The sequence below is a fragment of the Alternaria arborescens genome (genome assembly GCF_004154835.1).
Source record: "Alternaria arborescens strain FERA 675 chromosome Unknown contig_2, whole genome shotgun sequence".
NCBI classification, from domain to species: domain Eukaryota; kingdom Fungi; phylum Ascomycota; class Dothideomycetes; order Pleosporales; family Pleosporaceae; genus Alternaria; species Alternaria arborescens.
Window position 1 is genome coordinate 360,616 of NW_021167857.1, and position 25,676 is coordinate 386,291.

Genomic DNA, 25,676 nt, shown 5'->3' on the forward strand with positions numbered 1-25,676 from the left:
ATCCTTGTCTTCAGCGCTGTTGACGTCAAGACAACTCAGGAAGCATTGCCTTCTTAGTGTTGCCAGCGCGAGGATTTAGTGAAAGAAATTTCTCAATGGAAGCAAAACGTCCATGGTACATGCCTTCTCTGAAGTAGCATACATGTTTTGGCTGCTAGAGAGGTTTAGCGCGCGATCACGGTGCTCAGTGGTATGCAATATAACTACACAAGTCCCGCGCTAGTCGGTCTTCCAGGTGCATAAAACTCTTGAATGTCTATAAGACCAATCCAAGCTCTAAGCCATTCCTCGTCATCTAATGATACATCGTCCACATCAACCACACCCAGAACGCCAGACTATGCAATACAACCCTACAACTTCGATGAAAGCTTTCCGCTCTTCTGCGCAGTATAAGTGGCGATGAGATCCATCAACGTCGGACTCAGTACATCGTATGTCTGGAGTCCCTCCTTCCTGAACTTCTCTCTTACGGCATCAATTTCCTTGGGGTTGAAACCTTGCTCGATGATGCTGCTGACGAACGCCGCGAATTGGGGCTCCTGCCATCCCTTCTTATCGCTAAGTTCGGTGTGCACAAAGTCCAGGCCCTTGAATGCATGGTCGACCACGATGCGGCCAAAAAGGTGAACTCCGCACTCCTTGCAAGCATTGCGTTGGATGGCCGCCGACTCGTCGATTATGTGCAGTTTGTTACCGTTGGCGGTTACGGAGAGGGCATCTACGGGAACAACACCAACGACTGAGAAGAGAGCGCCCTTAGGCTTCCAGCATTTTGAGCAGCCGCAAGCGTGGTTGTGCGCGACGTTGCTGGAAAGGGTGACTTCGACCTTCTTGGAGGGGCAATGGCAGTAAAGCTTGCCGCCGGGAAAGTTAGGGTCGCCCTTCTTGATACCGTTATCGATGGCGGGATGGATTGATGGCATGATGGGTAGAGATTGGAACTTGGTTTGTTTGCTGAAAGAGATGGTTGTGTAGGAGGGTTTGGATGGTTGCAAGCTCGCAGTTACTCAGGTACCTGGCCACACTATATACGGGTTTCTGTTCCACATCGAGACTATTACCCCCTCACCGGACTGCGCAACCGATCAAGAAAGGACCGCAGCAAATATGGTGCGATCGCATGCAAACTGATGGTATTGTGGACATGATGTGCGGAACCGCATAGTGTTACCGCTTTAGGTCACTCGGCCCTTCCCCGCCTCGCGTTAGAGATTACCACAATCGAGGAGCTTCGGCGTGCCGATATAGACGCTGCGGTGCCGCGGACTTTCGCCAATACAAAGAGTATACATTGTTGCAGGAACTGGACGTTGCGGAAAAGGGCCGCAAAATGTACAGATGCAATTTTGTTGGTGATGAATCTTAAAGTTCGTGGCGGACCCGACGACTGGGGCGTCAGATTCGCTCCCGGAAAACCCTGGATCCTGCCGTCTCCTCGTTTTTCCACCCACCCAGCAACTACAGCGAGCGCCTCCCGCAAGTCGTCCGCAAAACACATCCATCGCAGTAGTCAAAATCGTATCATACGATGACATCCAAACGAGTGCATACGTTCTCGAGCTCTAGACGCGCAAGACGAACAACGTAGCAACTCAGCAACGTCGCACAATCTAAGACCACTTTTTCAATCCTCATGAACCTCATCGGGTCGATTCTAGGGTCAATCAAACCATCTTCAATATAGATCCAGGCACCCCATTCTGTTTTAACGAAGATTCGTTTTTGTATCAGCTGCAGCAGCTTCGATGTTCGCCCTCTGTCGAGACTCTTCAACGTCCACCATGAGTTGGGCGGCTATTATTCTGCTCTGGAACCACAGCTCGGCTTCTTCTGCAGCGTAACGTTCGGCTATGAGTTTTTAACGCTTCTGATGCAACTGCGATACTTGTGCATCCGCGCGATACTTCATGAGCCTCTCCTCTGGTGTTTTTAACTCTTCGTTGTACCCGAAACCGGGGGAATCGATGCGTTCTCGGATATCCTCTACCTTTTCCTTGTGCTTGGCGCCAGTCTGCGGATCCGGACTTGCTCTTGACCTCTCATCTTCAAAATCGGCTAGACGTGGGCGGCGTGTTTGTACGCGCTTTTCGGGGTAGAAGGCATCTGTGAACCGCACATGCTTGTGGGACCTTCGCTGATCGTGTTCCAGATAATGTGGCTGTTGCCAAATCTCTCCTCTAGACATATACGTTCTTGCATCGATTGTCCGAGAACTGCTGAAGATGCGACGGTCTAGTTCGGGACTCTTTGGTCGCCCTTGTGCTGCATCGCGGGTCATTCGAGGACGTTTCATTTCGTGGTTATGATCACCGATAGTCGTGTCTCCAGAGCGCTTCTGGTGTCGTTGCGCCGGAGGAAGAGGCAGGCTGATTGTCGATTGTGAGCCTTTGGAAATATGATCGACTTTGAATGGACTTCCATGCCTAGTCTCCGTGGCTCGGGACGGTCGAGGAATTTCTTCCCTTGCAGCCGGTAGATACGGGGAGCGACCATGACGTACAAGCGCCATTGGGGTATCAACCAGTGGGGCAGATACCCGTTGAGAGGTGGACGTTTTACGGGACATTGAGAGCAAATGTTGATATTGCAAGCGTGTGGTCAAAGAGTGTGGAATTGTTGGTTTGTCCAAGCGCTGGCTCTGGACTAGTCGTATTGGGCTATCAGGATTTCAAGACAGGCGAAGTGAAAGTACAGTATCGGAAGAAGAGGACTAGATGTTAGAGAGACGTTTTCCGAGAAAACTCTGACGAATCTAATTCTATCTAGACACTGATAGCCTTCTGATGGAGGTCGTCACTACGTATTTGTGCTGGAGCACTTTGCGATAGCGTAAAGACTGCGCGGACGCTGGCTGCGAGTAGCAGCCTCGCATTTACTTGTGGAAGGGATCAAGGTCTGCGCTTTGTATGTTTCGAATTGGGGTCGAAGATAATGTAGTATGATACAGGTAAGTGTATCAGAGTGCTAGGTAAAGTGCTCTCTATCACTCCAAAGAACGAACTTGCACTCCTAGTGTCGATCCTGAAACTTGTGTTTGCTTGACCTGATAGGCTAGCTCTGTTTGCTTGACGTATTCACTGATCACTGTCCCGTAGTTGCAGTATAGGTCACACAATGGGTGAGAGCATCGTTCCATGGTTCCGGGCAGTTCGCACACTCTTACAAAACTCTCGTCTATGCTATTTGCATTACATCCAACATTCCCTCTTTACACGACAACCTGAGTAAAACGAGTTAGCAAAACTCTTGCCCCCACCGGATCTACCTATATTTCGAACCCTACTAGTCGCACAAACACTTGGAAATTCCCAACACTCACCATGACTGAGCCATCGAACGTACCTATTGAGAGCATCACCTATACGCACAAAGACGTCGGTTGTGTCTTTCTCGATCGACTACTGGGCCGCATGACACCACTCTCAGCTCTTGCAGGACCAGCGCCGCAGCAACAGGTCCTAGGCTCGCTCGCGATTTTTCCCATCGAACTACTTCTCATGGTCCTCGAAAACCTTGCAGTCACCGATGTGATGCGTTTCCGACGCTGCAACCGATTCGCAATGCACGTCGTTGATACAGAATCGCCTCTTCGCCTTTGCTTGCAATTTGCACCAAACACCGTCATAGGAATGATGGCTCTCAGAATCTCTACGCACGTTACGCCACAGCAGCTATACAACAAGGTCCTGCAGAGAGATTGCGACCAAATTCGGATCAAGGACGTTTTACCGGGACCAGCAATAAGATACACTGAGTACCGATGCGGACAGTTGGCGCAGCACATATACCTTCCTGCATACACGCGACTTTGTGTGGAGTGCATACGACATGAATCCCGTGTGACGAACTGCGAGTTGACAATGGGGTACTAAATCTATGAAACTGAAGACTTTACCATGACACTGAGTTTTCGCACTCTCTCTGTCACCTTGACGAACGGCCTGAACAAGTTCAGAGCGGAAGCGCAAGAAATACCGTACACTGTTCATCTCGAATCAATGAACAATCGAACTCATGATCTCATAGACCTTGAATGGGATTTGAGGAAGCATGACTACACTCGCCCCAGCGTCTCCGTCATCTCAGCTGTTCCGATGACCATTGCGCGACATATGCCCATAGTGTTTGCACCTTTGGTAGACTCGATGCCGTTCCAGGTGGAGCAGGGATATTACTGCAGCACTTGCTTACACACCGAAGTCGAAGAGGAAGTCTATACCCGAAAGTCTTTCTCTGATCATCTCCGAGACTGTCGCGTTCGGCCTTTTTCCCCAGTATGGGAATTCCGGTCTAATTTAAAGGTCGATCTAGAAAGTTACGAGTGTGACTGAGATAGTCTTAAGGAGGTGTGGGTTGCTTCAGACGAGACGATAGCATAGTCTAAGAACAGTGTTTATAGTCCAGAACCTCCTAGATGTTTGTTCTACGTTGTCGCTATTGTTATGTATCGTCTCGATTTGATCTGATCAAACGTACATCATCATGCCGCCAGATCTCCTCTTCGACTTGTATACGTTCGAAGATCCAGGTCTACGGATGTCGTGGGTACTGATAGACAGTTTACCAATCACCGGATGTTATGCAAGCTTTCATTAGTTCAACTGTCTTCCCAAATGAACGCGCTTGTGCCACAGATATCTTGGCATACAACAAAATGCCGCAAACTCGCAAGGTACACTAGGTTGAGTATGTACACCCATCTTGCGGAGACTTCGAAGCATAGTCAGGAACAGAACTGTTTCAGTGTCATCGAACGCGAGCCAAGTGGTCTGGCGAGCAGATAGTCGCTGGTTCGGTTCGGCCTGGGGGTATTACAGAGCGTCCTTTGGAAGCGAGTATAGGGGAAATTGGCGGTTGTTGAGTATGTGCGGATGTAGCGAGGACCTCCAAGTCTGACTAGCAGTGAAGTATTCCCGTCGCAATAGGATTCCTCATGTTCAGGCTTTGCTTACTTGTCACTTGGTGTCGTGGTGTCTTCTGGCATAGAGCTGATGCTCACATCTATGAGCGGGAATACTGGGCTGTGAACAATTAGAGACGATAGCACAAGGCCTGAACACTACCTTCTGATTCATGTGTACCCAGGACGTTCTTCAAGCACGTCACCAAAATGAGCATACGCGCTACAGAGCGGCCACTAGTTTGTAACTGTCGTCCTGGGGGCTACTCCTCAACTCTCGCGCACCCATCTCTTCGCGCCTCAAGATCAGACATGAAGTGTACGTCACGCTTCAAGCGTCAGATGCAAACCTGCCTGCTTACCAAGGACATGCCATCTCGGGGTCTCCGAGACATACCACTCCGCATGTTCTGTCGTCGCATCCCTATCTCCACTATCTCCTCTTGTCTCAATATCCAACATTCACAGCCCCATCTTCATACCGTTCACGCATGCTGCGATACTGCCATGGCGATTGCAACCCAGTGAAGCAGGCATGATGATGCGTAACTGAAGCAAACGACATCCTACAATGTGAACCCATGTACGGCAGAAAAGCACGTTGCGATTGGCTGTGAAGATGTTTGATGTCGAAACAGACATGGAGGCGGCGCAGCATGTCGCGCATGAACCCTGGGGGCTATTTTTGAAATGACGGGAGGGGGTGGAGCGATAGAGGAGCTGGGGGCCGTAAGGCTGGCGCTGGCGTGGCGGTTCCTGAAATTCGGCCCCCAGATAGGTCTTGGGAAGGTAGTCGCATTTGCCGCTTTGTACTTCGAGCGAGCGCGTCGTCCGTCTTACATCTTACAAAGGCATGGCGGCGGCTGCCACGTCGTATTCTCGATATTGGATTCATCAGCCGCACGATCAGGTGGGATACCACTCCCACCGATGAGCATGAGTTGGATTAGTGGCTTGATAACTTGCATCAGGTACTGGTGGCTCAGCCCTGCGAACTCGGTGCTGCGCCTCAGCCGTCACCACCCACCGAACGATGACTTCCCGCAAGTATGTCACAAACCACCACGCATCGACCACCGAACACATACCTCATACGCATAGCCATTGCCCAATCACTTGCAATTTTTCTGCCAGTACCTGAGGCCGGCACAGCCCTGTTTTTGTGACCTTATCGCAGCAAAGTATCCATTGCACTTCGGCTACCGACCCATAGCTGGAGAAGATTTTCTTGGGTTGGGCAGGGCCGCTGCGACTCCACAGAACGGGGACCCCAGCAAGCGAGCGCGACACGTTGACATTTGCACCGGACTGCACGAAGATATGCTAAGGAAAACCAAAGTATTGGACTGTGGGGAAGGAAAGGTCGGGTGGTTGGGTTGAGGTTGGTTCGGACGGGTGTGCAGACGATGATTTGGCGATGAGCCGATGGACACGTTGACCAGCGAGCAGCCTCGCCAGACGGAAGGGGCACGTCCTGGTAAATGCGGGGAGACGTGAGCTGGCAATACAGCTTGCGCAATGCTTTTGTCTGTTTCAGAAGCCCGGACAGGTCCGACGATGCAGGAGAGTGATTATATGAGAGATTCGAGACCGCGCACGCCGGTGGGTATCTTGCAGGTACTCGATCAGGTTGACCGGTGAGGCTTCAATGCATGCACGCTGCACCCTTTCGGACGTGGACTAGAGAATTAGCTGCATATTGACCGGTGACAATGGAGCTGATGCAAGCTCCACAGGAGAATAAGAATATGCATATCATATGCAACTATCCATCATGGACTTGATTTCGTTGAACTGTCGTTGTTCAGCTGGTGTGGCCAGTTATGATCGAATTCTGCGATCAATGGAGTGGGGTTGGTGGTGCCGTTTGACCGGCAGCTGGCATCACCCACGGTGTTTGATGATTATCAGTCAGGAACCTCCCTGATGATGGTGAGATAGCTGCCGGAACATAGGGGACAGTTGTCAATGCACGATTAAGATGGAGAAGTGTTCTGGAATGCAGATGTCGCTGCTGTATTCTGGCTAGATTCTGATGTGGAGAGGTTGGCGGGGCCTTTCGGGCTGGACAGTGCGAAGGGCAGCAGCTCCTGTCTCCTGATGTTTGCAGTCTTTCTTCTACCTCAATATGATGGCCAACTTGTGTCTTCAATATGTGACGTGTGTTAATGGTAATTCGGTCGTTCTGCGGCGGACGCGCAATAACTTGTATAGGTTTCTCGTTCGATCTTCGTATCGCGGCTTGAAGCGAGACCGTTGCTATTATCGTGAGGCTACTATTGTAGATCACCAAATTATGGTAATATCACCGTGACAGTATTTTTGGCAGTGGCAACAACATCTGTTGCGAGCTTGTTGTGGTGAGGGTTGTGAGAGCGGCGAAGATTGAACACTGCCTGCCAGTGCGCAACACACCTGCCCGTTCAGCGCCCGTACCCCGCAACACCACCAAACCACTATCACCACTGTCCACTCTTAGTAATCATCTACCAAGACTCTATCACACTGGGCACACTTTCGGACATGTCAAACCACGATACCTCCGTTTCTCGCCACCAACCTGGCAGACCCTGACCTTATCCCGTGTGAGATGTGAGATTCCAAGGTTCTCATCCGGACCCTGACGTCTGCCATGCCCCGCATTGCAATCCTCCCTGGACGATAATCAGAATTCTGCCGTCAAGAACCTTGGTGATAAGACGTCATGAGTAACAAGGCAAGCACCCTGAATGCCATCAAAATACTTGACCAGGGCCCCGGCACAGCTGACAATGATGTCGTCCTGGTTTTATCCTGGGGCCGAGGGCATGTATGTCAGACAGTGGCTTTGTGGCTCAGTATTGCACTTTGGCCTTGAAGAAGGAAGTGGCATGACAGTTTGCGCGACTGCGAAATGCACTAGCAGCGCGCGATGCAAGTCTCACTTTGATATCGCGGGAGGGTGTATCAAACCCACAATTGTCTTCGCTGGGCGAGATTGAGGGTGCAGTGCGCGCCAGGCAGACATCAGGGTCCAGTCGCATACCAACAAAATCTTGGTAACGAGGGTGTTCACGCATCCGTATCCGGCGCCGGCGATCAATATATTCCTGGCCACATGATGGGAAACTTGGCTAGCAATAAGACAAGGTGTTGCTGGTGCCCTGAGATGTGATTGGTCATGTCTAGGCCGTAACAAAGGGAAGAGCCTTGAGGGAGCAGCCGAGGTGTGTGTCGTGTGGGAGTCATTGATGGATCAAGACTGTCTTGTGTGTGACTGTTTCAGTGTAATGTGGCTCGGTGGTCTCTATGTCTGGAGCTAGCACTTGCGCTATCGGCAGAGCATCTGCCAGCCGTTAGTTCCGAGTACGAGGAAGCTATGGAAGTAATACTAGTATTATTTTCAGGATGGGGCAAAGACACTTCATGATGGCAAAGTGGTGTTAGGTGATTATGAATTATTTCCATTATTAGCTATCTAGCCAGATCCCTTAGTCTCGGGCCAGCAACGTCATTCCAAGTATCCTCCGCATCATCAGGGTCTATTACCCTGGCGTGCATCATCCATTCCCCCCTCAACACCGCAAAGGTGGAGGCATGCAACTGTTTGATCCTCTCAAGGTATCATTCCACCGTTATCCTGCACTACCCAAGAGCATGTATAAGCAACGCAAAAGCAAAGCGTGCGATAAAGCATGTATGAATGTGTGTTTGGTGGTGGTGGCGCGCACCGGCGCGGAGCTTTTGGAGCGTCCGCCCGCGGATGTCGTGGTGGGATCGGAGTGTTCGACCGCGCGGCCGCTAGGCCTCGTAGCCGTAGATGGTAGTGTGGGTATCGTATTATTCAATAGATCGTATTTCGTAAGGCGCAAAGAAAGTCTTCAAGTCAACATTCATCGGTAGTAGCCAGACGACCGGTGCTCGCGAAGGTCCCGTGTCGATGGCTCGCGGACCTCGACAGCGTAGTGCTTTGCAGCTCGGCGCTGCTTAGCCAGGTCCTCCTCGTAGAGGGAGCCGCGCTTGGAGCTGGGAGTGTTGCTGATCTCGGCAAGTGGTCGCTTTGGTCGGCTGGTGCTGTGCTGTGGCCAGTCGACGATCTCACCGTTGCGTGATCGTGATGATGACTTGGTCTTGGTCTTTGATTCTTGGTCAACCTTGACGGAGTGGCTTCGTCGGGGAGAAGCGGGTGCTGTGCGGGGAGCAACGTAGTAGCTGCGGTCCATGGAGACAAATGGCTTGCGGGATCGGTGACGGATGCTGCGCTCAATGGCCTTGAGGAGGCTGCAGACTTCAACGTAACCGGCTGGGATCTCTACGCGGACGAGCTTGTTGTCTTCCTCGACAGTTGAGTAGGTGGCCCCGTCCGACTTTTGGTAGATGTAGCGGGCCACTTGTTGGGCTAGGCCGTGGCCGACCTCGCAGAGTTGCTCGTGGTTGCGGTGGACTTCGTAGGGGTTGTGGCAGTAAGCACACTTCCTGGCGTGCATCTCGAAGTGGTAGGCGGCCCAGCTCTCAGCAGTGTTGACAGGACGGGAGAAAGAGTCGACGGGGTCCTCGTAGAAGCCGACCACACGCTCCTTCTTGGCCGTGGAAGGCCGTGAGTGAACGATGGTCGGTTGGTTTGTGCGTGCGGAAGGCATCTTGGGAGATGATGTGGGTGAGTTCTTCAGAATAGACTTTGGGGAAGCCGTTGTGACGTTGTTCCCAAGGTACGGAATGGTGCTGGTGAAGTCACTCCCAGTGTGGGAGGGTAACTTTGGTGTGGTAGTGTTGTTGGTGTTCTGTTTTTGCTGACGGTGGTAGATGGTAGACTGTTGGTCGTGTGAACAGCAGGTCGTAGTCGTTTCGAGTGAGTTGGTTTAGATAGAGGGTCCATGGTGGGCGCGGATGGCATGGAATATATGTCTCGATCCTCTACAGCGGCCGCATGCCCAGGGTGTGGGTGGAAGCCTGAGCTAGGCATGGGTTGCCTGTGACCGTCAGCAGGGGCTAGGTTAGCACCTCTTAGCCTCCAAGACTAGGGTAGCATGGCCTGCTAGCGAGGGCGGTGACTGCAATTGTTCCTCTCGATCCGTGCATGACGACGATGTCTTGGGAACCGCCGCTAGAGGCATGTTTCGTCAGTCAGAGGGCCGTCAACGGCCGCTGGTCGACGGCGCTGTCATTGGCGATGATGAGCTGTCGCTTCGCCAGAGAATGGGCCCAGGAGTGCCAGCAACCGCCGCATCGACTCGTGCCGCGCGTGTCAACGTGTCCAGTCGGGCAGAGAACACCTATGCTGTCTCTCCAACGACATTGCTCGCTCGCTGTGGATGCGGTCTGATTGTTCGATGCTGCGCCTCATGTCGCTGTCCGCGTTCGCATTACGGTGTTGAGGGGTGGGCGGGTGCCGTAGCTGCCTGTTTTCTCGAGGCATCAGCCACGGCAGCCACACCCAATGCGGGCAAGACTTGTTTCCTCCCCACCATCGCTCTGCTCATTTGCGCAGCACTCGCACAATCTCACCGCTACACAAGTTCGCGCATAGCCACAACCTTCCGCAGCCAATCCGTCAACTAATGTACGCCATAGAGTGGCTGTTGATGGCTGTTGAAGCCCATGTGCAAGTTTGCGTGTCGCTGCGAAATTGCACTGTGCGCCGCTGCCATGGTTCAGACCAGCGGCTGCAACTCACGACGAGACCCGCAACACCTCATCTAGGGCTGTGCTAAAGGGCATAGCTTCGTCTGCGCCCTTGAACGCACACCAGTCGAGGGCGCCGAATGTGCAAAATGTTTGCGTGTCGCTCAAAGACTCATCAGACACCCTGCTACTCGACGCTTGCCGAGCAACGTGCATGGCGCTATTCACCCATCGCTCGACTCGCCTGTCTCTTTCTGTCTGACCGGAGTTTGGCCCCTCGTCATTCGTCAATTGGGCTCTCTGGTGACTCTTTTTCACCATCGGCGCATTGGCACAGCAGTTCGCCCACTTTACCAACATGAACAGGCCCTATGTACCAATGTTTTCTCCGGTATACAGCAAATTGTTTCATCACGAGAAACACGTTGACAAGCACCCGAATAGTACGTTTCAGGTCCAGCTGTCACTCGATTCTGCCCACCGTGAGTCAATTGTGCCCAATTTGGGACATTCGTGGTGTTTCTTTTTGGCGCTGTCTTATGACTCCCACTTTGACACGACAGTCGGCACTCCCCGTATGTCGGAGCCAGGGCTTCAAAGTGCCATTCGCGCTCGTACGGGCTCCAGGCACGGCTGAGTGGCACATGATCAAGTTGATATCCTTGGCTGGAGCTTTTATGGGCTTCTAGCGTGATGCTGCTCATCATGACAGCCGCAAACACGGGTTCGGCACTGCACCGCCACAAACTCCCACTAGTTGCACGATAGAAAATTCCATCGTCATTCTGCCCCTCTCACGCACCCGTGCCCCCGTACTGAGACCCTCTTCCAAGTCTTGGATGCATGAAGATTGATGCACAAAGATCCGTTATCCAGAGTGAAGCTACGCTGTGGCGTCGTGGACAGGGTCTACTGCAGCCTAGGAATCTACGGCATCTTGGTTTATGGTAGTCGTGCTTCGGAGTGTACAACGTTCCGTTACTCCTCGCGAGCTGTCTCAGTTGCCTTACAGGAACCAATCTTCGACGTACATGGTGCCGATAGACCCTTTGGCAACGTAATCTCCATGGCCTGTTCATGATATCATTCGTTCCTCATGGTCTGCTGATTTGACATCAGGTCTACCGCGATCCGGATCGGACCATTGGCCTATCACCTTTGACAATGTCTAGGCAGCAAGTCCCCGCTCTGGCTGAGAACGACGCATCGAGCGATGGAAATCGGCGGGGCAGATTAGAACAATCTGGCACCTCAAGCTTGGGTCGATTGGTGCTCGTGTTGCTTACCCCATCTTCTTGGAGAAGAACTCTAGCATGTGACCTCTTCACGTTCTAAGTATTGCTATACCAATGAAATTAGCAATATACGCTACCACCTGCAAGACTGTTGACCATATCCGGTGCGGTTCAGCCAGTGCCGTTTACATTCGACCGTCTAGCCACTTCTATACTGACAGTGCGTCAGGGTCCAGACAAGTTTGTGGGGTCATGCGGAGCGAGTCGGTCACGTGCAAACCCTTTCATCCTCCGAAAACAACTGACATCCGCCTCTTCAGCATTGCGCTTACTAAAGTCGCCGGAGACGAACGACAGCAGCAATCCGCATTGCCTTCTTTCTTGGTTTGCATATTGAGTCCGGACTGAAGCTGATCTGTTGCCGTAGTAAGCGATAAAGCTGACCGAGTTGACCGGTTGCTGGACCCTTCATCAGCACAAACCTGTTCTTAACAAGATCGAACACCGCCAGGGGACAATCCTGTGTCAGCTTGGGCTATGCACCATCTGTCTGTTGCGCTTGCCTTTGGAAAAACGAAGTAGTGGCAAATGCATGTTTCGAAGTTCTCCACCTCCAGTGCGCCCAACGACGCCCCTACACTTGACGATATATAATCGCACTCGTGAAGCGGCGATAGTAGATGAGCAGCGAAGAAGCGGTACACGATCAGCTCACTGCTGACCTGTACATGCGAAGTCTCCACGAGGACCGTCAGCCGCTGACTACCCCACAATCTGGCGGTCTCGCCGTTTCCGTTTATCGGGAGGTGCATTGTGCTGCTTGCTTTTCAAACTCAATCGCGCTCCAGACGATCGGAGATTTGTTTTGCAGATCCTCCGACCATCACGAGAAATCGCACAACTTGAACTATGGGCAACGCCCGAAAGTTCTCATGTACCCCAACAACCACATAATGCATAGAAGATGCAAGAGAAGGTCGACTTCTCTAAGATGATACGGTGAATAGATACCCAAGGCTGAGACACATGACCGCGCGTTTCAGCGGAACGGTAAGCCTTAGCCTGTTCCTGGGCTAGTTTGCGATCTGTGCTTCCACACCTCACACCGCTTTTCAGCGAAACTTTCAGCGAAGCGACAGATTTTGCTTGAAATACCTGCAGTCCCTTCAATTCTCTTAATTCTTTCTTTTCTAAAGACTCTGCCTTGACCGGTTACAGAAAGGAAACGACGTCGCAAAACAGAAAGAGAAGAGGAAATGCCACCCCGAAGCGTGTGTTTGAATGTGTTTACGTCCAGTCTTGGCGATGGCAATGGAGCGGTGAACAATGGTCGACATTCCATAATGGACAGGAGAGACAGCGCGCAGAGTGGTATGTTCGGATTCTTCGAAGTTGCAATTGTACAACTCGAAATCGGTATTGCAATGCATTCTAACATGGCGATTAGACATTCCGAGACGGTCCTCTGACGGCTCTGTCGCATCGCAAGCCACGCCGCCAGCATCCACATCTCCGCTCCCGGCTTTCAATCGCCCCGAACTATTCCATTCTCTTCGTCCCATGGCCAGCACCGAAAGTTTGAACGGTTCTTTCACCAGCAAGCGTAAGTTTGAACTCCTATCTTCAGTTTCCATGTGGCGCGATGCAGGAACCGGACGTGATTCGCTACGCTGCATTAGTGCGCATGCGCCTCTCCACTTTATCCCACAATTATCGCGGCCGCTTTCACGGCCTGGCACTTTAGCACCACTACACTCATTTCAAACATCATGATGTCGACGTCTTACTAACATGCAACAGCTTGCACAACATGCTCTGGTGAACCCGCACGCCGCCGCTGCTCTCGCTGCAAGGCCGCGTACTACTGCGACCGCAACTGCCAAAAGTCGGACTGGAAGACCCACCGCAACGTCTGCGAACCCATCACGCAGACCTACTCCGCACCTGCTACACCCAACTTCTCCAACCCTGCCAGCCCAACCAATGAGTCTTGAAGATGCGACGCTGGACGTGTAGGCTATCGCATAGCTACACCGCCGCACTTGTAATCAGCAATGAAGTGGAGAACTAGACGGGGCGCCGAGGACGAATTGACGGAAGTGATATCAAGAGCAGGACTTGCTACGAACTAATGATACGGAATCAACTGGACATAGGGGAAAACTCGGGCGTTTGTGCTTTATTGGGCGTATGGGGTTTACCATTAGAAAGAGCAAAGCATTCAATTGCACTGCATAGCGAAACTAGCGAAATCATACTCATTATCAGCTTTTGTTTGGAGAAAGGACCTTCTACGCGTCTTTGCGAAATGTGAGGTTGTTGGAAAGTAATACGCGATGCTAGTTTCGGCAAGCGCGTTTGTGGACGGACTCACATATGTGGAGATACCTCCTTTAGGAATTGGCGCTTAGATCATAATAATGTAGTTCTGTGATATTGCCGCCGAAATGCGTCGCTGTTGCTGACTCATTACCATACATATACGCTCACCGCTCCTGTCTTCAAAGCTTTCAACCCAGACCTACGTGTCATATTCCTTCGCGCGCTGTCCGTTGGGAGCCCTTGCACCTAGGTACGGTAGTTGAGCATGTGCCTCTCAAGTTGCCATGTCGGCGCACAATGTATCAAACTTACACTTCCCTTTGCTGGAAGCATGGCTTGCGCCTTTCGTTGAGAGCACGTGAGTGTTTTCGCTATAAGATCGTGATCTCCTCATCGACAGACTCTTTGACCTCATTCTTGGGAGGTTTTTCGAAGAAACCAATTCTTCGCACTGTATTTGGGCCAGCCGGGACAAGAATGAGGCCAGCGTAAGTCGATATCACCGCGGAACCTCCGTCCGACTTGTAACGGTCGTAGCTTTTGGATAGGTATCCCCTCCAAGTGAAATGCTCAGATAGCGCCAGCAACACTGATCACATATATAAGTCGTTAGTACTGTTCAATAAGTGTATGAAGCCGCATGGAGAGCTTACGAACGTATTGGAGGAGATGAGAATGACGAGTATCATCCGTGCATATTTCAATCGGGACCTCTAAGACCTGAGTGGGCCCTGTACGTATGGTTGGTCCATGGAAATAGGATGCGTAGAACCTTCTCAATGGTGGTATTCTGCCATGACTTTTATCATAGGTGAATGTACCGTATCGATCTTCAGACCTTGAAATGAGGCCAACAAGTATCTTTCCGTAGAGTTTGGTCGCTCCTTGGGCCACTTCTCCGTAAGGAACATGTTCGTTCTTGGGCACGGACTCTACTGACACGAGAGTGCAGCAAGTTGTGTCAGTTGACCCAAAATCGACATCGCCATCTATGGAAGCCCATGACCATGACGGTGCTCTGTAAATGTCACTGCATCTGCCTCGTGTCCACTCTGATATTTTCCACGCCAACTGTTGGACGAAACCATGCTGCCAGATGCCTGCATGATATTCTCCGAGAGCCGAAGCGAACGTTTCAGCCAGAGCTGCGATAGCAGGCAGTTTGTCGGTTTGTTTGGACATAGCTCTTCGCGAATAATCTTTGACAATCGAAAGCCATTGCTCTAGGGCCTCTTCTTGACTCTCAGCAAGTTGGGAAACCAATATGGGCATCGGGTTATACTTCCGATCTATGCTCAACACCTGACCTAAGCTCATCACACCTGTTGCGCACCGCCATTCTAAAGTGGACGGGGTATACAAGAGCATTCGATTGGCCATCACCTGTTCTTGTAAAGCCCATGCTCGCTGGCTCAATGGGTTGTCCTGCCTAGCAGCAAATCCACTGAAATCACCGATCCGAGCAGTGGCACTTCCAAACTGATCCAGCGATATTCGAAATGGTATTTGAACACTTGGAGATCTATCAGTAGGGCATCTTTGGAGGAATCCATCGGCTACATCTGCTGCACTCGAAGCTAGAATGGTGACATAGGCCATGCTATATATTCTTGCCATGGATCCAATCTCACGGAGTTTGTCTTCCTGATCATCTTGCATGATGCACAGTGCGTCTACCTAAAAGCATAGGTTAGATCATCCTCAAAAGAAGAGCAGCAGGATTTCGCTTGGAATGACATCATCCACTTACCCATAGATATGGTATCGAAAGTGAACGTGTAACAATAATAGCGTCTTTGATGGTCTGAGGAAGATCGCTGAGTTCCAAGTGTTGAGTTAGTGTCTCGAAGTTATGTGACCGGAGTTGAGTTTGTGAACCAGTTCCCCAGCAATACGAGAGGGCCGCGAAGTTTCCAAAGGCTCCGTTCGTACAAAGTATTTTCGATGTTGCCACTTCAATGACACGCGTTGGAAGAGGTGAGTCAAGTTGCTCTGGGCAGCACTTATGAAGAGCACATTCCTTGATCCACCTCGAAATCTGGGTAGATGTGTTCGAGGGAGTCAAGTCCTTCTGCACTTCTCGGGCGGTGACCAAATGCGCTGCGAAGTTGTCGTCTTCAGCAAACAATTTAACGAAATTTCCATACCGACTATCATCGGAATCTGATTTGTACGTCATACTGTAGACATTGCTGCCGGATGGAGTAAAAGCATCCCCCACATCTGCACTCAACGTAATCGTATATCTCTTGATAGGTGGTGAACATGAGTGTACAACATAAGCTCGTAAGTATGAGCACCATCGGCATTCGCTGTCTGTCTTCGCTTGTAGGTCCTCCTTAACGATCTAAATTAGCCCTTGTGTTAGCGCACGTCTGTACAGTGTACCTGATGTTTTATAGACGCAGAGAAAAGGTACTGCGACAGGACACTGACATCATATTCCAATTTCACTTTTTCACGGCGACCCAATCTCTCAAAAATCTCGGTGTTAAAGACATTGGTCCAACAGAACTCGCAGACCATCGCTTGCACACGCTCGAGCGGCTCTGGTGCGCGCATCATCATGGCACTCATTATCGCAAGGCGGTCTGGTTCAGAAGCGATATTAGCAGTTTGTTGTGATCGGATATGTTGGGATGAGCAAGGTGGGGTGGGCTGATCAGGAAGGTTGAACCATTTTGAAGCCTGAGGTTGCGGGCGCGCCTGAGGAACCTTGTCAAGTTTGCGTGTGACAAGGTGGCATCAATTTATGTTGTACACATCAGGACAAGGAATCTGCACCCACGATCTCGCGAGCTTTGAACAAATGAAAATCTGGTTACTTGGTATGCATTAAAGATATACTACCAAGCTTTTACACGACCTGGCCATAAGGCGCAGTTCCGTCGAGTTTGAAGTATCCCGGCTGCAGCTTTTGGAATATACCCGCAGGGTCGTATTTTCTCGACACCTTGTTCAGCTTGGCTACATTTTCCAAGCCATATCCTGAGATGACTGGCTGGTAAGGGCTACTGTACGGCATGTACATATAGTCATTGTATGCACCAAGCTCTTTTGCCATAGCAACCGATGCACTTAGGAAATCTTGCGCCGCTTTCAAGACGACCTTGTCGTCCTTCTCGTCAGTCCATGAGAGGTAAAAGAGAGCATGAAATAGAGGACCATTTCCGGGATGGAGGCCAAGAGCATTGCCGCCCTTTTTCTGCATAGCCTTGAGGGCGGGCTTGCTGAACGCTTGGAACGAGACGCTGGGCGCACCAACGGGGATATTCGGTGCAATCTCGAAGAGATGGTCAGTCATGCGCTTCATTAAGTCTGTGTTCAGCTTGAAAGACTGAGACCACATAGTCGTCCGGAAGCCGTCTGGCATACTTTGGCTCAGCCCCGGTGTTGTATCAGCTAGACTGCAGTTGCGTGTGTTATCCGTGAGTGGAGGAAGCGAGAGGTACTCGTTCAGTATCGCGGGTGGGTTCGCTGGGTCGATCGGGTCAAAGTACTCATACTCGGTGGATGCGATCTTGACACCACGAGAGTATGCGACGGCAACGAAGTGCGCAAGTTTGGTGTCGGTCTCAGCAGCCTTCACTGCATTTCCAAATGCGTCGAACAGGGCGGGTGCGTAGGTCGCATTGTACTGGCGTTTGCTCGCAAACATAAGGCCTTGAGGCAGGGTCTCGTAGTTAAAGGTCGTAATGATGCCGAAGTTGTTGCCTCCGCCGCGAAGAGCCCAGTATAGGTCTGGAAAGGTCTTTTGGCTCACTGTGAGGATGACACCTGACGCGGTAACCAGTTCGAACGAGGTAATATTATCACACGCCAGGCCATACTCATTAGTATGGTGACTGATACCTCCGCCAAGTGTAAGACCACCTACTCCAACATATGCCGCCTATCCAGCATCAGTTGGGAACACGAAACATACGTAGGTCGATAGGTAACTTACTCGTCCGCCAACAATGGCAAGATTGTACGGTGTCAGGTAATCATAAACCTCCTTCCACCGGTTGCCAGGGCCGACAGCAACAAATGTCTTATCCGCAGAGAGCTTTTTCTGGTTCATATTGACCATATCGATAGTGATGCCACCCTCGATGCTAGAAGCACCAGGAAAGGCTGCATGACCTCCGCTCTTGATGGCAAAAGGGCATTGTGTAAGACGTGCAATCAGGACTAGGCTCGAGACTTCAAGAGCGGCAGTTGGCGTGAACGTGCAATAGGGCTCCACCTCGAGTTGCTGTATCGACCAGTACGTTGTCGGAGCATTGTCAAATGTTTTGTTAGCTCCAAAGACGAGCTTAAGAGAGTTGCACTTTCTGATGTTCAGCCAGCCGTGTACAAAACAAGGAGTGCGACCTTACGGCTATCAAACAGCCCTTGGATGAAGATCTCACCACAAGGCCAGCTAGCTCAGGTATGCCGGGTACATTGACGCCGTTGTTCATAAGGGCCTCCGTCACATTGAAGTCGGCCGGCTCGAAGACATCCTGGGTTGATGCTCTCGCAGCTACGGCAAGAGTGCTAAGGGATAACTTTCGGATAAATCTCATAGCAACAGAAGTCGACAACCGTCACGCCGCAGGATTTGGAGTGAAAATCGTGCGGTCCAAACGCGAAGAGGCAGGCCGCAACTGCAGAGGACAGTCCTTTTGTAGAAGCGATCAAACCTGTGGAGCTTTCACGCGAGCAGTGGAGTCAGCACTTGCAGGCCTAGAAACGCCATGGTGAGTTAACCGACTGTCGCTGCTGCGGTTTGAATGCAGATGTTGGTCGACCGGGCGTGCTTTCCTGCGTCTACTAAACCGTTCATAGCGCGTGTAAGTGAGATTATATGAGCTGTCCAATCGCGCGTTACTAGATTGTTACCTGCATGGATGACAAGGGCTGCAGGATGCAGACCGAGCTGCCGAAATGTGCAAGTGGCATAGATTTCTTTCCATGGATTGCATTCCTGGCTAAACATGTTGAACCCGATCGATATCGCAACAAGCGCGAAGAACGCGAGGAACGCAAGTTTGTCTGCATTTTGTCGCCACACGATTAGTTAACACAGAGGTACTGCAGAAATTGACACATCTTATGCCCTTTAAAGAGAGAGGTATGTTATGGATAGAGCCGATCGAGAAAGAGGAGATTCTGGTCGCGACCACTCTCTCCCACCGGCGCCGTCTTGGCTGCGGCGCTGTTTTGGCTGCGGCGCTGTTTGCGGGCGAACCCGCCCGCCGGTTCCTCTCTGATCTTCTCCTCCCCACCAGCACAAGTTTCTCATACATACGATATCCATTCCATGCCCTCGCATCGATGACCGGCATCCGAAGAAACGACTAGCAAGCACAGGCAGGTGCAAGGCTTGCCGTGTTATCCTGGGCAATAATCCCGGGGAGGCTTCGCGCTGATGAGCCTCTCGATCACCTCAACCCTGCAATTGCAGAACGCGTCCACTCAAGCGCGATGTGGCGCGGAACGAGAGGTCGAGCAGACGCGTCTATTCAACTGACTTTGATCAAACAAGCAAAGGGATGAAGTTATAGATCATAGCCTAGCATGCTGGCACGCCGCGATCTGCTGTACCGCTAACATGTTCAAATTACCTCGGTGTGGCCGCACGAACTATTCTACGCATTCATTTGCATGAGCGTCTTACCCTCGCTGGGATATGATGTGTTTAGGCGGTAAATCCACTAGAAAATCAGCAGAAGAGACGAATTGGGTGGACATACAATATGGAGATTGGTCAAAGACACTGACTCAATAGCGCCGAGGTAGTTGTGAATGCAATCACGACATCGGCAGCCAAGCCAGACCACTATCCGCTCTGAAGTTCAGTACTATCCCCATTATGCGACTCAATGATTAACAGAGAAGCTGAACAGAGCTATGAGTGTGCTCTCGTCGGAACTATGCTCTCATCCCTCATCCTATCTCCTCCATATACCTTCACCGAAATGTGCAGGATCCCTCAACATGTGTTCCAGCGCTATCCCTCCTCCATGGCTGCGTCGCACCTTCACACTTGCTACATCTCAGATTCACATCCAGACAATCGACAAACTCATGCGACTCAGTTCCACATCTCCAACAATATACTCCCACCCCAATTGGTGGCGCCGGCGTCGGCCAATTCATCAAACCCTGCACCACAGACTCTGCCGACTTGCAACTCGACTGCCCTGTCTGTCCTGGCTTCGCAACCTTGTTTACCGGGCACGAGTATACTTCGAAACGAACGGCTGAGAGGGTGGCGATAATGGTAGCGTACATGGCAGCATTGCCATTATTCCGGGGGTGGTGGACAGGGATCTTGAACTGCTGGAGGAGGTATGTGAACGATGCGTCTGCGTGGCGCGTGATCTTTGCTTGCTGAGGGATAACTTGCGCGTCTAAAATTGCTATCGTAGTGACTATACTGGAAGGATCGAAGTCAAAAGCTGTCTTTCGCATCTTGCTTATGCTGTCATTGGCACCGAAGGACATGTACACGATCGGTCGGAAGCCGGATTCTGCTTTCTTCTCATCCATGGGTTGATGCCAGATGTGTTGGAGGAGTTGAAGAGCTTCTTCGTGGGAGACATAAACTGTTGTGCCAAAGTGGAAAGGGTCTAGACCGGTGGGTGTAGAGTCGAGGTGCGCAGTGGATCGGACGACGAGGTGAAGAGACCATACTTGGCGGAGTAGGTCTTCGTCATGTGGGCCAGCTATGGGTTGCCCCTGGTTGGTGCTGGCTCTATCGTAGGTAGTGATTCCAAGCTCAGTGAGGCGGTGCGGCGGGGTTGCGGACCATTTTCGGTGGAGGGTAACCAGAACGGCGTCTCGAAGGAGGCCGGTATTGGACCTTTGAAGGTATTTTTGAAGGACATCTCGGTCTGAGCTTTTGGAAAGGACGTTACGCAGTGATTCCAGCTTTCCTGGCGTGGATACGGACATGATTCCCAGCTGCTTGATAGAGATGGACAGGAGCAGAAAAATGACAAAATAGTTGTGAGACTAGACCTAGGCCAGCTAGAGCGGAGCCTAACAAGAGACTTACGATTGTAGCAGTGAAGGCGAAAGTGAAAGTAAACTTAACTTACATCTCTCAGTTCCATCTCCTGCCGCTTATCATGGTATTGGTTTTGCGATGCTTCCAATGTAAGCAATGGCCTCCCATATCTGTATCAGGCTCAGATTTTAAGTCTGTTCTGCAGTTGGAAGCGACAGCACACATCGAGGCTGTGATATACATGTCTAGCATGATGTATCTGTATATTCCTAAGTCTGTGAGTTTCGACGACTTTGAAAAACTCGTTCAATCAAGCGGCCACCATTAGCTTTTGAGATATCAATGGCTGAGACTTGGTTAGAGAACCAGGGTCCTTTGTCCAATAGAAATCTCGTTCGTCTGCTATCCTCATGCAGAGGAAGGGCGAGCTCGGTTGCATGCTAGCGCAGTCGCTAAACGTACATAGTCTTAGGCCTCCCTAGATGCACCAGGTGGCCTTATCACCCCACCACTCTCGTCATTGCTTCAATGACATACCGTATCTACCTCAAAGCCGCAAAGGTTCAAAGAGAGTCAAGATCGCGTCGTCTCGGGTGCCTGGGTGTCAAAGCGACGCCAACAAAGTATTGGTAAGCTATCATCGGATAGAGGCAGTGTCTACACCCTGATTGGTACTGAACTACCTAGGTAGCCTCACTACAATGGCAAAAAATCCTCTCCGCGCGTTGAAGAAGCTTCTTCGTACTAAGATGCTACGGCCCAAACGCCGAACCCTAATTGACCTTCCGGTCGAGCTGATCGAGTTGATCGGAATGAAGCTCCTCGATCATCCGACTTATGAGCGACTAGCCATACCACAATCGACGCCGGAAGGGCGGCAGGCAATTTACCACACTCGGTCATCATGTCGATCTCTTTATAACGCCTTCATCAACATCTTCATAGGGATCGTCCAAGACATGCCATATCGTTGCACAGAAGAGGGTTTCCGCCCTTTGATCCGGCTGTTACAAGTTCCCGATGTGTCAAAGAATATCAGACAACTCACTATTGGCGGAGCGCATATACTCAATCTCGAAGAGGAACAGAAACAGGCGGTCTGGATAGCACAAGATTTGACGCATACTCTTAGGACGCTACTGGACCTTGTACCTCACTTGGCGAGTATCAGGTGTGTCCCAATGAATACTTACATACTCGAGAAAAGGGACGTCGAGGAAGGTGGCATCGTACTTGACAACGATGTGGAAAATAATTTTCATACCTCAATGGAGATCTTGACAGTATGTTCAACTATTACAATAGGTGGTCTGGAAAGATACTGATGAGTGGATATAGCGCATTCAGAACGCAATAAGGATACCTGTTCACGCAGCTGCCCTTACTTCTTTCACGTTAAGATGTAACTACGGCCACAACGTTGATTTGGAAGAAGCAATGTCTGGTACCAAATGTAGCCGTGTAACTATCTTGCCTCTCTTTGAAAGCCCCCACTATGGTCTCCATCACCTTACAGTCGATTTGGAATGTCTCCAGACATTCGGCGTCAACGCGAATGGTCAGATATCACTTTCCTGCCTCGAAACCTTGACAATCATCTTGACACGGTCCGAGATTGACAATGAAGAAATGGTGGGATTAGATATCCTGGCGAGTACGCAACCTCAACAACTCATACTCACTGGTCGTGGAGGCATCTCTTTGAGTCAACTTTATTCCCTCATCTCCCCCTTCACTACCCGGCATCGCCCACCATCCCACCTAGTCTTACGCGAGACGGCCATAAGACTGGAACATCGTCACCATGACCCCAATCCGCCCCGTCCGATCGGGTTTTGGCATACCTTCCGGATCAGTATCTTGGAGATCCAAGACGTAACATGGAATCGATACTCCAGCACATCTTCTAGGCGAAAGAGCCAGGGATGGTGCGAGACAGGTTGGGACCTGTTCCCTTATCTTTGCGAACTATCGGACGCTGTGCGTGTACGTATATCGCTGGGCGGATCCAAGAAGGAATTTCTCCAGAGATCTGACGGGGCTCTGAGAATTGAGGGTTGTAGCGATTCCGACGAGGGGGCCGACGAGGATGAAGGCACAGGGGTCGATCAGGTTGTTGGGTATAACAGCAACACATAGTTATTGGCGTGGGTTCAACACGAAGTGGAGTCGTACAATCTGAATGTCGCTCCAAAATTCAAAATGGCTCTTTCAGCCACCTCCAGGTTTCTTCTTCAGCGCTCCTCCGAGAATACTTGGATCAAGCATCTTGGCTTCCGGCACGTCAACACCGCATCGCACCCACATGCTGCTCCAAAGAGCACCGACGGCTCTCTCCTCGGGCATGAAAACGACTGTGTTCACGTATGATCGTGTTGTGTTGTAACAATCTGGCATGTTGAACAGTTGCGCTTCACAGTTGTCGCCCTTGTTCGAATAGAATACGCCGCATCGCGCTTCGCTTGGAAGAGTGATGCAAGTACCGTTCTTCCATTTCTCGAGGGGTGGCGGAAAATATGTCTTCTGTAGGAGTTCGCCGCGACAGTGCTTAGGGCCGCCTGCACCCGCGTATGTGAGGGCAAGGATCGGTATTTGAGGAGTGGTCGGTGGTCGAGGCGCCGGCGCGGCGGATGGTGTAGGCGTAGCTATGGGTCCCAAGACGCCTTCAGCGCTCCAACTGGCACTCGTTTGCGGTTCCGGGGTGAAGCCGATCAATCCCTCCTGGGTTTCGGTCATTGTTGTGGGTACTAGCGTCGCTCCGGATACGATGGTACTGCCATTGTACACATCACCGCGATCGAAATCTGTGCCGTTCAACAGCGCTTTTGCCGCCACAACATCATCTCCGTCTCCAACTCTTGCAGCTTGCGCGAAATTGACCTGTATGATTTGTGGCGTTGGTCCGCGTACTTCGATGGCGGTCGCTAGCGAGATTGCGATGAAGAGGAGGAGTGATACAGACGACGCGACGAGAACCATACGTCGCGATATGGATGACATTGCGATAGCATTGGATTAGATTCGAAAGATTGAGGAGTTTGGGGAAAGACGCGACAAAGTTGAGGTGCGCAGACAACGCCAAGACGTCATCGGGGGCTCCTGCACTACGCGTTTCATCCCCACGTCCTCCCCAAACACCGTCGCAAAATAGCTATTAGCACATGTCTGACGGCCTGCTAGATGAAAGAAAAGCAGAATGTGGTTGTTATGTATCGTCTTCTGGAATCCTGCATGACCCAAGCTTCCTCATCCGACAACATTGCCGAAAACGATCTCATATCCATCCCCATTGTCGCTGCCTTCCTCAATCCCAACCTTCTTTTCATCTGCTTGCGCACCAGAGACATCCCCTACGAAAGCTTTGGCGATTTTGCTATCAATTGACTTGTTGGGAGTAACTTGGTACGATCATAAGTGATCTCTTCATACCGCCATGAAGATCTGTCTATGTTCCACCAGGAAACAAACACCTTGCAGTTCTTTTTCACAAGTTCTTGGATATGTGGGAGCAGAACAGCCTTGTATCTCTTCATGGCAGACAAAGTTCGTGCCTCGACGGAGAGGGTAATCGCGAGCCGTGATGCATGCTTCGTGGCCGCGAGATCGCTAAGCCAACTGACTTGTTTCTCGTAGTCATCCTTCATTGCTTTGCTCTCAGCCTGTTTATGCAGGACAACCGCTTGTTGATAGTTGTTGGAGGTAAAGTATGGTTCCATAGAGACACACACCGACAGCGTTCGGAGGTGGTCGAGAGGTCGACAGGATGGATGAATCATCAAAGGGCCGCTGTAAAGTAGAGGAACAACATCATCGATATGACGAACGTTGTAACAGGCATGTCGGTTGAAGACTTGTGCGATCTCCATAGCAAACTCATTCCCCATGTAACCTCCGATGAAGTAGTGTTGAAGCTCATTGTCAAGCCCGCGGGCCTGGCCACGACGGCCACCGAGTTCCACATGGAAGAAATACTCTCCACGACTGTTCGCCGGCAAGATTTTGTAACGTGGTAGAATGTGGGCCGTTGAAACACCGCCGATAAGGTGACAGTAAACCATGTCTCGCAGCTCGCAAGCCAGAATCTCGAAGATCTTCGCAGCGAACTTACTGTTCCACATGCGCGAGTAGTCATTGTATGCCTTCTCGAAGGCGCTGAAGGGAGATGTCGTATTAGTGACCAGATTCCTGTATTGGGAAGGCCCAGACCTACTTGTATAAGTTCCGCTTCTTGCGCTGTAGTGTGCTTCGTCTGGATTCAAGTTCTTTAATCTCGATGTCGACAGTGCTTTCCCCTCGATGGCCGAATGAGCTTCTAATCAAGAAGACTATAGCTTTGACTTACATATCACAATTATCCTGGATCTGTTGCTTGAGCCTACTGGATTGTCAGACATTGGAACACAGCTTGTACGTACTCTTGACGTCTTACAGTGCCATTGCTTGAATTTTGGCTGTGAGTTGATTCTTAGGAGCCATTTTCGTGCCCATTGCGTTGTTTAGATATCGGTATAATGCGTTGAAGAGCGAAAGAAATTTGAATCTTTGATCTGGAAGATGAAGTTGATCGCATTATGTAGTGCACTTACACTCAAAAGGCAAATTGAGAGAGCCGCAAGCTAGGCACGCTCACGTGTAC

The 25,676-nt window shown here is 50.9% G+C and overlaps 8 protein-coding genes across 8 annotated transcripts; 1 reads left to right on the plus strand and 7 right to left on the minus strand.

Moving 5' to 3' along the window:
• Positions 1–353: 353 nt before the first annotated feature.
• Positions 354–926, minus strand: AA0111_g944 (putative glutathione-dependent formaldehyde-activating enzyme; the record flags this gene model as incomplete). Its single annotated transcript, XM_028655998.1, has 1 exon — positions 354–926. The coding sequence occupies one exon, from the start codon at positions 924–926 to the stop codon at positions 354–356; it is 573 nt and encodes a 190-aa protein (XP_028511085.1).
• A 935-nt stretch (positions 927–1,861) lies between these two features.
• AA0111_g945 (hypothetical protein) lies at positions 1,862–2,296 on the minus strand (the record flags this gene model as incomplete). The annotated part of the gene is made up of 1 exon (XM_028656009.1): positions 1,862–2,296. One exon carries the CDS (start codon positions 2,294–2,296, stop codon positions 1,862–1,864), a length of 435 nt encoding a protein of 144 aa, XP_028511086.1.
• Positions 2,297–8,775: 6,479 nt separating this feature from the next.
• AA0111_g946 (hypothetical protein) lies at positions 8,776–9,522 on the minus strand (the record flags this gene model as incomplete). Its single annotated transcript, XM_028656020.1, has 1 exon — positions 8,776–9,522. The coding sequence occupies one exon, from the start codon at positions 9,520–9,522 to the stop codon at positions 8,776–8,778; it is 747 nt and encodes a 248-aa protein (XP_028511087.1).
• A 3,560-nt stretch (positions 9,523–13,082) lies between these two features.
• On the plus strand, positions 13,083–13,733 carry AA0111_g947 (hypothetical protein; the record flags this gene model as incomplete). Its single annotated transcript, XM_028656031.1, has 3 exons — positions 13,083–13,110; positions 13,187–13,342; positions 13,540–13,733. The coding sequence occupies 3 exons, from the start codon at positions 13,083–13,085 to the stop codon at positions 13,731–13,733; spliced, it is 378 nt and encodes a 125-aa protein (XP_028511088.1).
• Positions 13,734–16,918: 3,185 nt separating this feature from the next.
• AA0111_g948 (hypothetical protein) lies at positions 16,919–18,611 on the minus strand (the record flags this gene model as incomplete). Its single annotated transcript, XM_028656042.1, has 3 exons — positions 16,919–17,953; positions 18,008–18,373; positions 18,423–18,611. 3 exons carry the CDS (start codon positions 18,609–18,611, stop codon positions 16,919–16,921), a joined length of 1,590 nt encoding a protein of 529 aa, XP_028511093.1.
• Positions 18,612–19,998: 1,387 nt separating this feature from the next.
• Positions 19,999–20,985, minus strand: AA0111_g949 (hypothetical protein; the record flags this gene model as incomplete). The annotated part of the gene is made up of 1 exon (XM_028656053.1): positions 19,999–20,985. One exon carries the CDS (start codon positions 20,983–20,985, stop codon positions 19,999–20,001), a length of 987 nt encoding a protein of 328 aa, XP_028511094.1.
• A 2,266-nt stretch (positions 20,986–23,251) lies between these two features.
• AA0111_g950 (hypothetical protein) lies at positions 23,252–24,040 on the minus strand (the record flags this gene model as incomplete). Its single annotated transcript, XM_028656065.1, has 1 exon — positions 23,252–24,040. One exon carries the CDS (start codon positions 24,038–24,040, stop codon positions 23,252–23,254), a length of 789 nt encoding a protein of 262 aa, XP_028511403.1.
• Positions 24,041–24,286: 246 nt separating this feature from the next.
• AA0111_g951 (hypothetical protein) lies at positions 24,287–25,516 on the minus strand (the record flags this gene model as incomplete). Its single annotated transcript, XM_028656076.1, has 4 exons — positions 24,287–24,413; positions 24,470–25,246; positions 25,383–25,415; positions 25,470–25,516. 4 exons carry the CDS (start codon positions 25,514–25,516, stop codon positions 24,287–24,289), a joined length of 984 nt encoding a protein of 327 aa, XP_028511402.1.
• Positions 25,517–25,676: the final 160 nt, after the last annotated feature.